The sequence below is a fragment of the Myodes glareolus genome, chromosome 1 (genome assembly GCF_982192425.1).
Source record: "Myodes glareolus chromosome 1, mMyoGla1.1, whole genome shotgun sequence".
Taxonomy (NCBI): Eukaryota; Metazoa; Chordata; class Mammalia; order Rodentia; family Cricetidae; genus Myodes; species Myodes glareolus.
The window spans coordinates 13,591,651-13,604,859 of record NC_142026.1 but is presented as its reverse complement, the minus strand read 5'-3'; the positions used below and the strand labels follow the sequence as shown (position 1 = coordinate 13,604,859).

The 13,209-nt window shown below is 39.2% G+C and overlaps 1 protein-coding gene across 1 annotated transcript in view; it reads left to right on the top strand.

Moving 5' to 3' along the window:
- Positions 1-12,978, top strand: part of Bard1 (BRCA1 associated RING domain 1) — a 66,576-nt gene extending 53,598 nt beyond the window's left edge. The window contains exons 10-11 of the mRNA XM_048459050.3: positions 9,168-9,265; positions 10,571-12,978. Coding sequence (XP_048315007.2) covers positions 9,168-9,265; positions 10,571-10,903 — 431 coding nt within the window. The 3' untranslated portion in view covers positions 10,904-12,978. The remainder of the gene's footprint in view (positions 1-9,167; positions 9,266-10,570) is intronic.
- Positions 12,979-13,209: the final 231 nt, after the last annotated feature.

Below are 13,209 nucleotides of genomic sequence, written 5' to 3'. Positions count from 1 at the left end.
GTTGGTTTATTTTATTAGTGATATTACTATGTCATTAATTACTGCAAGTTTAGAGAGTCTCGTGTTTTCTTTTACTTGCTTAGTGGATTATTATTATTTGATTAATCTCAAAGGAGATTCACAAGGATTGAAGCTTTGATTGTGGCAAATATCTATTGAATAGTGCATCTTCATTCTGAAACTCGGTCTACCATACCAGATTGACAGTGGTAATTTTAGCATCATATTAAATAAACTCCTTGACCTATTGAAGACAAAGATAAACATAATTATTTTTTCTCAATTCCTTCTCCCATCAGAGTCCTCAGCATTGTGCTTTTTGGCTAATCTTTCAAATATGACTTTTCCTGCTTATCATGTGATTTATGATAAGAGAAATAGAACGCATCTACTCTAAATAGAGATAGCTGATATTTCTTTAGGTGATTTTTTTTTCCAACCAAAAAAAAGACTTAAGGAAAAGTTGATCAGGAGTTGGAGGATATCTGAGTTTTTAATCTTAGTTGTGTCTCTAGGAAAACCACTTAAATCTTTGAGGATTTCTGTTTCTGACCTGACTAGGCATTGGCGTTGCAATCTTAGGAGTAGATGTCACTCAGTTTGCAAGACTTCCCAGGTTTTTCTGTGCCATGATAGCAGCTTTATAAAAGGGCTTTGGCTTTGTTCTCATTAACAGTTCTAGACTTGAAATGGACTCAGTTTCTTTAGCTGTCCTGGCTGGCATAAGCACTTTGTTTTTTGGAATAAGTGAATATCAGAAGCATGTTTCTTCAGCTCAGCAATTGGGTTTAGAGCACTGAACTTTTTTGCCTTTACAATTTACTTACTGAATGGTGCTGGGAGTCTCCTGTTTGCAGAGGTCAGCCCAGCACACCTGTGGGTTAGCAGCAGCAGTGGACATACCCTTTGGTCACAGGCTCTATGCTGGTGAAGCTACCTCTCCTGCTCTATTCTTGCCCACACTAAGGCTAACCACCTAAATGAAGGACAGATTGCTGAATTCAAGGCAATTTTCTCTTTATCTGGTAAAGATGGTGATGATACCGTCAAAACAAAGGAACCTGGGAGTGTCATGAGGTCATGGTGTCAAAACCAAGTAGAAACTGAATTGCAGGATATGATCAATGAAGTAGATGCTGATGGGATTGCGCTGTCTATCTACTTCCTATAATATTAGACCTTGGTGACTAGAAAAGTGCAAGATAGCAAAGGTATCTGTGAAGTGTTTCAAGTCTTTAATAAGGATGGTGATGCTATATCAGTTCAGCAGAAAAATAACAGATGAAATGATCAGGAAAGCAAGATGGGGATGGACAGAGTCACTGGAAGATTTTGGGCATATGATTGACCACAAATGAAGACTTACTTTCAACTACATTTCCCCTGTGCAACAGTTACACTGATTCTTTTACTTACCTTTTGCAAGAAGAAGGATCATTTATGTTTTACATAGCAAAAATGAATGTCAGAGAACCTCCCATTCACTCACAAAATCTGCATGTATTACTTTGTGGTTCTGTCCCCTAAAAATCATGGTTCACATCAGATTTACAGTATAAATACTTGGTTTGCTTCAGGATAGTGTGCAGAAAATGATTGAAGGATGAACTTGAAACACAGCCCTAGCAGTAGGGTGGTCATTTTGTATTTCCATGTGTTTCAACCCCACGGTGACAGTGACACACCCTGGTGAGTGCCTCAGCGTGTTATTTCCTTCTGTGTGCACTGTACTAGAATGAGGTGAATGTTAAGCTGTCATGCATTGTCAGAAGAGATCATTAACCAGAGGAACATCTCTGGACTCTGTTCTGAGACTTTTGGAATTTGTGCCAGAGTGGGCTGCAATTGTAACTGTAGGCTTCAGTGCAACCACCAACATTGCTCCTCAGGAATTAGAATCTATATTCATTCCACCTTGTAAATGCTCCTCTTATTTTTTCCAGTTTTAAAAAAAATACCTTAAGTGTACTTATTAGCTGCTACAGAGCTGAGGATTTTGTGATCCAGGGCCCAAGCACTGCAGAAGCATTGGTGCCTTCTGCTAGGAAATCATGCTTCCTACCCTACTGGTGGATGTTTTCTGTCTCACAGCTCCCAGTGCTGTACTAACAAGCTCTAGTCTGTCCAGGCTCTGTTCTGTTGATTGGCAGTGGCACATTGTTAGATCAATAGATACCATGGTGAGAGTTAAGATAATCAGCCAAATAAACCTATATCGAACAGATAGAGCAGCCCGCATAGGCACTGTCCACCCATTCTGTAATTGTCTACTGGCACTGTGGCCCTGGTATTCAGTTGAAGAGTGTATTGCTCTGCAGATAGAAGTAGGAGTGGATGTGTATATACTCTTCAGTGATACAAAATGAAAATAATAGCTTAGATATAAAAGAATGAGTTTGTTGATGATTTTGCTAGAATGCTGATAACCTTTTAGGTTCCTATTTTGTGTACAAACAGTATGTGACCAGCATACTGGGCTTTGTTGCCAGGATAGTATTTTGACCTAGTTATAAATTTTGAGTCTCATTTTCAATATACAGTAAGCTGCATTCCACATATACTCCCTTTACTTTTGAAACAAGGTTTCACTCTTTAGCTGAGGCTCTCTTGTAACTTACTGTGCAATCCAGGCTAGCCTCAAACTCACAGCAGTCCTCCTGCCTTAACCTCCCCAGCGCTGAAATTCCAGATGTGAGCTATCATACCCATGCAAAGTTAGTATATTACTATTAGCTACACGAGATAGCACTTTAGCCATCAATTATTTAAAATAATGCTATTTAAAACAATAATTTCTAAGTTAGAATGACAAGATTCATACAATCTTGAAAACTGGGGAAAGTATATTTGAACATCAAAACACGGGCAAAGCCAACAAAATAATAACCATACGAATAGGGAATTATGAGAAGTTTCTGATGTATTGGATTTTTAAGCTGTATTTTATTTTTATTTATGTGTGTGTATGAGTATGTGTGTGTGCAGGTGCTCATAGATGCCAAAAGAGATATAGGATCCTCCAGATGTGCAACACAGGCAGTTGTGAGCTGCCTGGTGTGGGTGTGGGATCTTCCTTTTGTCCTCTGCAAGAACACCAGGGCTCCAAACCTCAGAAGCATCTCTCTAGTCCCTTGTAGTTGAATTTTAAAGCACATTAACAATCCAAAACGAAAGGAAGTCTTTTGACAGCACTCAACTTTGGAAGAAATGGACTATTCAATTTCTAACTTTTTTTAATAATATGCAACTTCTTGGAACATTCAAAGCAGCTTAAAATCATTTGATATATTCACAATCACGCCTTTCAGACTCCAAGGTTTTGCTTGCGTACCAAAAATATATTTTTATGTAAAATTCACAGGCTTTAGAAAGCTAAGCAGTCTTGGGTTCAAATTCCCATTCTCCTATATGTACTAGCTAAAGACTTTGTGCCAGCTAACAACATTGTACTTTAGTTCTCCTCCTGAAATGGAAATAATGCACAGTAAATCCTATTGTTTGTGGATTCTACAATTTGAATTTGCTTTACATGCTAAAATTTTGTAATCCCAAGTCAGTACTTAAAAAGCCTTTGCAGACTTGTGGAGTATCTTAGGATTTGAGATGCCGATGAACGTGCTCCCAGCTGAGATCAAGCTTGTGATTTGTTGCCTTCTCCATTCAGCTACACACTGTAAACAAAGGGCTCTTTGAGCATGCAGAGCATATGTCTCACATGTGTTTGTGTTGCTGAGTCCATGCTTAAGTAGTCCCCAACTATAGTGCTACAATGCTGTCCACCATTCCAGATGCAAAAAGACGTTTTTCTAGAGAATACAGTGAATGATATAGTGGAAGAACTATAGTGATTTTAAACACACACAGAAAAGAAGGCCAGCACTGCATTTCCAGAGCAATCCTTGAGTATCTCCACACTGTTGCTTCTTTCTACAGTATGACTACTGCAAGTAAGGAACATCAACCACACCAGCACACATAGTAAAACGTGGGAGCTGCAATCCCTAGCAATCATCACTCTTTCATCAGCATAATGCCAGCATCACTGTTCATTTAAAGTTCGAGAAACTGCACATCTGGATGGCCCGCCCAGCAGGTTTCAAGGCTGATGATCTGAGTTTGATCCCTGGACTCCAAGTGGTAGAAGAGAACCAGCTCCTGCAAGTTGTCCTCTGACCTCCACCTGCATGTGCACTCTGCACACACACATATACACAAAGTAATCATTAACATGAGGACTGGAGAGATGACTCAGAGGCCTAGTTCAATTCCCTACAGCCACATGGTGGCTCACAACCATCTCTGATGAAATCGGTGTCCTCTTCTGGCATTCAGGCATAGGCAGAACACTGTGTACATAATAAGTAAGTAAATAAATAAACAGATAAATAAATCTTAAAAGAAATAATTAAAATGATTTAAAAAATATATTAGAAAAAGAAATAGTAAGTTGTACTTGGTAGTGTTTTGTCTTCTTTTTTTCCCTGTAATTTCATCAGAAACCATTAGTATGTCATTTTAGCTCATTAAGAAATACATTTCTTGAGAGCTTGTTTGGAGTGTAGCTACTCTGTATTTGCTTGTCCAAAGACCCATCTCCCTCTGTTCGGGAAAGGTTGTCCTCTTTACCCGAGAGCTTCCAAAGGGATGCACATAGAGCGGTGGTGGAGGAAGGGGACAGACGCCTAGCCAGCCATATCAACCGAATCACCTCTGGCGATCAATGGGGGTGACAGATGTCACAGCCAGATCACCCTTACATCATTCTTGCTGGCCAGTGGTGACACACACCTTTAATCTCAGCATTCGGAAGGCAGAGGCCAACAGATTTTTATGAGTTTGAGGCCAGCCTGGTTTACAGAGCTAGTTCCAGGAGAGCTAGGGCTGTTACACAGAGAAACCTTGTCTCGAAAAACAAAAAAATAAATAAATAAAAATAAAAAATAAAAATAAATACATTTCTTTTAATGTTCTTTTAGGCTCTGTGCGCATTAGTATTTTATTATTTAAATAGTGGGAAATTAATATTTTTGGAATATTAGACAGTGTTTATGCATTTGGATTATAACAGTTCATCTGTTCTTGGGATGAATATCAGATTATACACCATAGATTTTATAACTTAATATTGCTGTGATAGCTTTCCACTAATGAAGATGAATAAGAAAAGGGAGTTTTGAAAATGATTTACAGGTTTTAAGAATAGAACAACACATAAGCAAGTTCCTTCTATTCGTAATCAACTCATCTGTACCCAAGGCAATAACAAAACAGCTTGATTTTTCCGTATTCCTTAATGATATCCTGATTTTCTGCACATTTAATATTTCATTTTTTATTTAGTACCAGAAATTAAAGAATTAAAACTCTAGCTGTGCACAGTTTCCTAACTCACTACAAATTTTGCATTTCATTTCACTACCACAGCCAAACCACTAACACTTCTAGAATATTTCAGCAGCAATTTAAAAAAAGAAGGTAAATTGGTCTAGAATTGTGTTTTAGAAGTAAGTATGCATTCAAACGTTTTTACTAAAAAAAAATCCAATTATATTTGCTTTTAGTATATCTGAACTAAATGTGAAATGTAATGGATTTTTTTTTTCTCTTAAATCACCTTTCTGTCAATCTGATCTAACCTATTCTTCTGAAGGTTTGCAATTAGATTGGGGGAGAGGGAAAAGGTGAATCTCAAAAGCATGATCGGCTTGTGACTGACTGTATCCTTGACCCAAGTCCTGTCACTGACTTTGTAACAGAAATGCAGATCTTGTTGAGCTCTGTGAGTTGTTGAACAAGAGTAGAGCCTGCCCCTTGGCATCATGTGTACCTTGGCTTGTGATGCCTGGCATCCTTCATATCTTTGACACATACGTGCCTGTGAAGTTTTACAATGGATTATTTATTGACAGAGCACTAGAGAGCTGTGAAGTTACATTCATTTTAATTGAGAACTCACTTAAAGCCTTCTAATTTTAATGAAAGTTCAAGGTAAGTTTTGCAACAAAAAAGTGTATAGAACCTCTTTATAGAGATATGACTGGTTCAGTGTGTAAATAGTAGACGCTTAGTAATAAAGCTGCAGTGGCCCTAAGGAGGAAGGCTGTATGAGCTATTTAGCAGCTTCCGCTTTCCTTATTTATCAGTGATCTTGACAAATCAAAACTCAAAAGAATTTTATTTATTTAATAATTTAGTAAAGGATGCCATGGCATCAATGTTTGTCCTTTATTCCATGTTTGCAGGTTGACTCGCAGACATTTTACATTTTTCTAGTTTGGAGTAAGAGATAAACTCTTAAAAATAGTTACCTCAAAGTCTAGGTCAGGCTGAAATGAGCTGTCAGCCACTCTTGGGTTTACAGATTGTCCTACATATAACCCTTGTTCTGTCAACATGGTTTTCTCTTCTCATCCTCACACAATTCTCTTTATTTCAAGTACAATGTAGGATAGTTCTGGTGCCAGGAGCAGAGTGATACTTGGTTCTGGGCCAGTCCTGCCCAGGAATGAGCCTTTATGGCCCTCTACAGAGTCAAGGCTGAGGTGTCCCCCTCTACTGGAGTCCAGTCACTGCTGTTTTATCCATGTTAGGATGTTAATACAGTACACATGTCTAATTTTCAGTATATGTTTATATAGATGCAAATTCCTTCTTGGTAGGTTTTAGGATAGCAGTGATTGAGGATATCTATGTTGGTATCCAAAACTACTTTAAAGTAGGATTTTGACCTGTAACTCTTATTTTATTATTATTGTTTTTTTTAATTGTTCTTACTTCCTGTTGCTTTCTCAGTGATGAAACTGAGGTCATTGAGTGAAATAATCTTAAAGACAAATGGAAAATCGTCTGAAGATTTTGTTTTTATAGTGAAGATAACTTATTATAAGATCCATCTTGAGAGTTTTTTCAGGCTTTTGATAGACTCTTTAAGCTTATTATTTTTAATGTCCTTAATCAGAATATAATTATTATCAATTCCTCCCTCCCTTTCTTTCCTCCAGCCCCTCCCAATCACCCTCCTCCAAATCCCTCCAATGGCTCCCACTCTCAAGTTGACAGTCTCATTTGCTCTTATCTGTGTGCGTGCATGAAGAGATATAAATAGAACCTGCTGAGTCAAGTCTGTTTTTGTTGTTTGTGTGTGTGTGGTTTCAAAGCTGACCACTGTGCATTGGTCCATCCATAAGGAGACTCATCCCTAGGAGGAGCTGATTGTCCTCTCAGCAGGCAATAGTTGTCTATAAATCTTTGTTTATGGAGGGATCTCACAAAATTTCCCTCTTCCATGTTAGCTGTCCTGTATAGTACTGATGTTCCTGTTCAGGGAATGGTGTTTCACAGCAGTACTTCTTCCGTGCTATTCCCCGAGCAATAGTTGCAGGAACTCCTCCCTATCATCTTTGGGTCTCTGCTTTGGTCCAGTTGTGGTTTTCTGCAGAGGTCTTCATTTGCTATAAAGAGAGGCTTCTCTGAATGAGAAATAATAGTTATAACTATTATTATAGTTATAATATAAGGATAAGACTTGAAACATAGTAAGGAATTATGTTTGTCTAGCAAAGTGGCGGTACGACCTCACTAACCATAGAAAGCTGGCTAGGTTTCCAATACCAGCATGATGTCCCTCCTGGTGAATGCGCCATAAGTCTAATTAGACAGCTGTTTATTGACACCTGTATGCATATCCTGCTATGCTGGTATTTGTCATGGTTCCTAGGTGCTGTAGCTGGATAGGACTGTTTAATTGTTTCTATCTCTTGGCAGTTTGCATAGCATTTTTTGGAACCATGAAAGCTATACTGGAGGGAACAAGATTTCAGGTCAGATTAGCATGAGTTGTCTGAGTCTTGTATCCAATGTGTGCAGCGTCTTCAGCAGTAGGGCCCAGCCCCCGAGAGGAAACCAAGTGCTTCATTGGTAATCTACACTGTTTTGGAAGTCACTTGGACCATCTTGACCAGCTCTTCAATAGGAGGTTTCTTGTGTCTAGTACAGGGGTTTTGGTTAGTTTGTGGTTTCAGGGGGAACATTGTCAGCACAAGTGGCTGAACTTCCTCCTATACATGTATACATGTATACATATATGACACATATATGTATGTACTGTATCCAATTTTAGGTAAACATAAAATAATGTGATTCCTTGAAGCTTAATCAAGGAACATTGGTATTATTTGTCCCTCAACACTCATTCTCCATTTGTATTAACCTCCCTCTCTCCTCCCCAGTTGGAGACCCTTCCCTGTTGTTCCATTTCTTACTGCTTACCACTTATACCCAGCTGTTCTCTACCAAGGGCCTCCCCTGCCTGAGGTCTCTTTATACTCTTCCGGTGTCTGTGCTTACTACATACTTACACATATTGTGTGCTCAGATCTGAGGGGCTGAGGCTAGGAACTACTGACGAGAGAACATGTGGCATTTGTCTTTCTGGGTCTGGGTTACCCTATTTTTAGTATTTATTTTAATGGGTCCTGCTGAGCCCCTGCTGTGTGGCTGGCTGAGGAAAGTGCTATGAACAAATGCATTGTACCATTGGCATCTAACAGACCATATAAGCAACTGGCAAAGTGAGCAGGCATGTTAAATGCTCAGTTCAGACTGGACTGAACTTACTCATTGCTTAAAAAATCTTCGGAAGGAAGGAAGGAGGGAGCGAGGTAGGGAGAGAAGGAAGGAAGGAAGGGAGGGAGGGAGGAAGGAAGGAAGGAAGGAAGGAAGGAAGGAAGGAAGGATGGATTTCCTAAAATACAGAAAGCTAACTTTTCTTTTTCTGTTGTGTTGTGTGTGTGTTTGCATGTGCTGATGTCAGAGGCATACTTTGAGTTTCCACCATATTTTTCGAGCCAGGGTCTCCTGGAACCTGGAGCTTACCATTTTGGCTAAGCTAGCTGACCCATGACTGCTGGTGGAGCAACTTGCTCTCCACAACCCCTAGCACTGACATTACAGGTACATGCTGCCACACCTACTCAGTTCCTCCAGACTCATTTCTTCAAGTCAGCATGGCGTGCTCTTCCCCATCGCTCCAACCCTAGCTAGCTTTATTGTTTTCTTTGATATAATTGGGGTTTTAAGATTTGAGAATATTTAGAGCAAGAAGAAACTTGGATGAATTTCACAGATGCCACATGGTAATTGTTTGATTAGTCCTCATTTCTTTTCAGGGGTGAAGGCCTGTCTGCACAGTAAAGTACGTGAGCAGGAGGAAAAGTATGAAGTTCCTGGAGGTCCACAGAGGAGCAGGCTCAACAGAGAGCAGCTGGTATTTTTCTTTTACATACTCCTGCTTGTTCTCATGGCTTCACATCATTAACACCATCAGAAAAACTTTGCCCTTTCAGCCAGTACAGGCGACTGATTAAAATTTTAATTGTGCTTATTTCAAGCACTTGATTCTGAAAGATGATCACGATGTGTAGTAAAATCCAGAAGGTAATAATTTCACACTCTTAATGGATTTTTGGCATCTTGAACATTCCCGTAAAGCTTTCAGAATCTGAAGTAAGTTTCAGATACAGGAAGTATCTTGAAAGAAGACTTAGAACTGCTGCTCGGATTTAGTTACCATATGTTTTTCTTGCCACAGACTGCAGTTTTAATGGGCAATATTCCATTATTGTGTTGATATGTATGTATGTATGTAAATGACAAAGACGTTTTCTAATTAGAACTGTAGACATGACCTCATAATCTCATAATAACTGGCAATGGATCTCTAGAACTAAGGCCACCCTCTTACCTGGCTGCCCAGGAGACCTTCAGTAGCATGTAGGGACCTGAATGCAGAGGAACAGAACTGAACTGTCTGTGGGAAAAATTCTGCCCTTACAGTTTAAATCCAGTCTTACGTCACTAAAGCTCACTTTTGATATTGTAGAGCCTGTGAGATTTAAATCCTACCTATGTGGACAACCATCCTGATGGAGGAAATTGAAGAGTTGTGGTTTTGGTTTTGTTTTTAGTTTTTGGACAGGGTCTCACTATGTAGTACAGGCTGACCTTGAACTTGCTGTACTCTTTCTTGGCTAGCCTTAGAGCTAGAACTTAAGTGTATACTGCTATGCCTACCTACAGGTTGTTTGTTTTGGGTTTTGTTTTATTTTCACTGCAGAACACATTTGAAATGTTAGGAAAGTAAAAAGGAATCAGTCAACAGCTGAATACTAGATGAAAAAAAATCATAAATAAGAAACTCTTATTTGCATGGCTGGAGAAATGGCTCAGCAGTTAAGACCTGGGCTCAATCCCTGGCACCCACCAGCAGTTCGCAGCTGTCCATAACCCCAGTTCCAGGGGATCTGAAACCCTCATACAGACATGTGAGCAAAACACCACTGCATATAAAATAAGAATAAATAGATCATTAAATTAGAAAAAAAAAGAAACTCTTAGTTTCAAATGTGTGCTTTCTGATCCAGGTAGTGTGATTGAAGTACTGTCTTTGCCAGCACCTCATTAGGATGCTTCTTACTGACTCATGACTATTTTTTTTTAATGTTTTTCATTCATACATAGTGTTTTAAAATACTTTGTTCTGCTTCTAACAGTTGTTTTCTTGCTATTTCAGTTGCCAAAGCTGTTTGATGGATGCTACTTCTTTTTGGGGGGAAACTTCAAACATCATCCAAAGAACGACCTCCTTAAGCTCATTGCTGCCGCAGGAGGCAAGGTGCTCAGTAGAAAGCCCAAGCCAGACAGTGATGTGACTCAGACCATCAACACAGTGGCGTACCATGCCAACCCTGATTCTGACCAGCGCTTCTGCACACAATACATCGTCTATGAAGATCTGTTTAATTGTCTCCCAGAAAGGGTTCGGCAGGGCAAAGTCTGGATGGCTCCTTCCACCTGGCTTATCAGCTGTGTAATGGCCTTTGAATTGCTTCCTCTTGACAGCTGAGTGTCATATTGTGAACATTTTAAGTTGAACATGCATGGTTTATGGGAACCCAGCAATTGTGATGTGTTTGATCATTCATATTTTTATCAATAGGTAGAGCCATTTATATTCCCCCCCTTAGAATTGCAAAATAAAACAACTGATGCTAGGTTAGGAATTCATTTAGATGGCAGTATTGCTTTTAAGATTCTTTTGTTCTCTTGAGGTTGTAGCTATAACTCAGTGGTAGAGTCTTCACGAACCATGCATGAGTCATGAGGTTCCAGCCTGGGAACTGCAAGGAAGTTTTCATTTTACAACTGGCCTGTGATTTTTGATTGATCATGTCTTTCAGTTTTATCAGTATGTATCACAGATTAATAAGTGAGATGGCACCAGAACTACTTGTTAATATATAAGTGGTCTATTAATTTAGCATCCTTAGTAAATAGTATCATCAGATCTATTCTGCCTTAGTTACAATGACAATAGAATATCTATCAAAGTGTGCCATTATAAAGTTCTATTTGCAGATATCTTTTTCTTACATTGTGTTTTAGTTTCTTATATTTTCTAGGCCTTCATTCATGTTTATTCATTTTTAAATTCTGTGTATACATTAATTAAGAAATCATGATTTGAACCATTGGGTGTTAGTGACAAAGTCATCAGTATCCTTGTGTGTGTGCTTTTATTGTGCACATCTGCTCTCTGTCTACTGTGCATGTGTGCAGACCTCTGTTTTCTGTAACTTAGTTTATTAGTGCTACTAATCTTGCCAGTTTAGAAAACTATCAAACATCGATTTACTAGATTAGAAGCAATCTGTTTATAGTAAATCTTTCTGGGCATTACTAAAGTAAGCCTCTATAAAGATTAATCCCTTCCACCTTACTTTTTTTCTTTCTTCTTTTCCTCTCTTTCTTCTTTCCTTTTATTTATGATACTGGGTATGGAAGTCAAGATCTTGTGCATGCTAGGTAGTTACCTACCACAAAACTATATCCTCAGCCCAGGTTTAATCTCAATCTCTCTCTCTCTCTCTCTCTCTCTCTCTCTCTCTCTCTCTCTCTCTCTCCTTCTCTTCCCCTCCCTCCTGACAGATGAAGGGTTGGGATGGGAGCCTTGCACTTGCCAGGTAACTGAGCTATATTCTCAATACTATTTTTATTTTTAGACTGTTTTATTGAGTTATCCAGGATGGTCTTGAACTCACTCAGTTTTAATTTCTTTATGAAGTTTTTAGGTTGATGAGTAGGCAAAAGTTGGAAATGAATTGATTCATAATATTTTTACCATATCCTGCACAGGGGCCATAATGGTAAATAGGGAAGTATGAGTGAGAAGAACTTCTTCTCAATATGGAAACAACCAAGGCAGAGTAGTAGGAGGGCACTGTGTGCACGTGCGCACAATGTCTGCTTAGCCTGTCTCTCCTGCATGTCCTCATTGTGAATGGACAGGATCTATATTCAGCTTCATCGAGTAGGATTAAGATATTGTGGAGATAGTGTCCCCATAGGGTGGCTTTTCAATATGCCGAGGGGGCTGCTTCAGGAAGGTGGGAGCTGAGCATATGGAGGAGACATCTTTGGCCTCTTTGCTGAACTTGGAGTTAAAGTCACACAGCTGAGCCACCCATTCCCACTCAGTGCCTAGGGATGACTCATTAAATTTTGCCTACAAAGACTTCTGCTGCCCTGTTGTTTGCTGTTGTAGCTGCTCATCCTGTTTCAAATGCCATCCTTCTAGCTCCTTTATTGCTTTTTCTTTCCACATTGCTTCTTGCTTCCGAGAAATGGCTCAAGGGCTTCGGAGCGCTCCATTTGCTCTTCTCTCCATGTACAGATACTTTCAGTTTCTGATGGCAGTGGATCCACTTCTGAAATAGCTGCACAGCTGTCTATCAGACCATTACTCTCCAGGTCATTTTCACCTTCCTGACTCTAGCAACAGCATCTAGAGTTGGTATATGTTGAGCTTTATTACCTTATCTTGTACTTCCTTTTGTACAAATACTTACAATTTGTATTTTCCCTTAATATATTTAAACTTAACTCATCTCACATAAATCATTAAAATTATTTGTGCATGTATCTGTGTCTTCTGTAAAAATGTCTTACTTCCATATTGAAGAATGAGACTCAACATGACTCCTGAAGACGTCTTCCAGCTGTGGTTTTGTGTGGTTTCATAAAGCACAAGGTGCCTACATTAGTTGCTTTTCTCACTGCTCTTCACATAACAACTTGTGAGAGAAGATTATTCTGTCTTTTGGTTCTGCGTACTGTCCATCCTGGTGAGGAAATCTAGGCAGCAAGAATTTT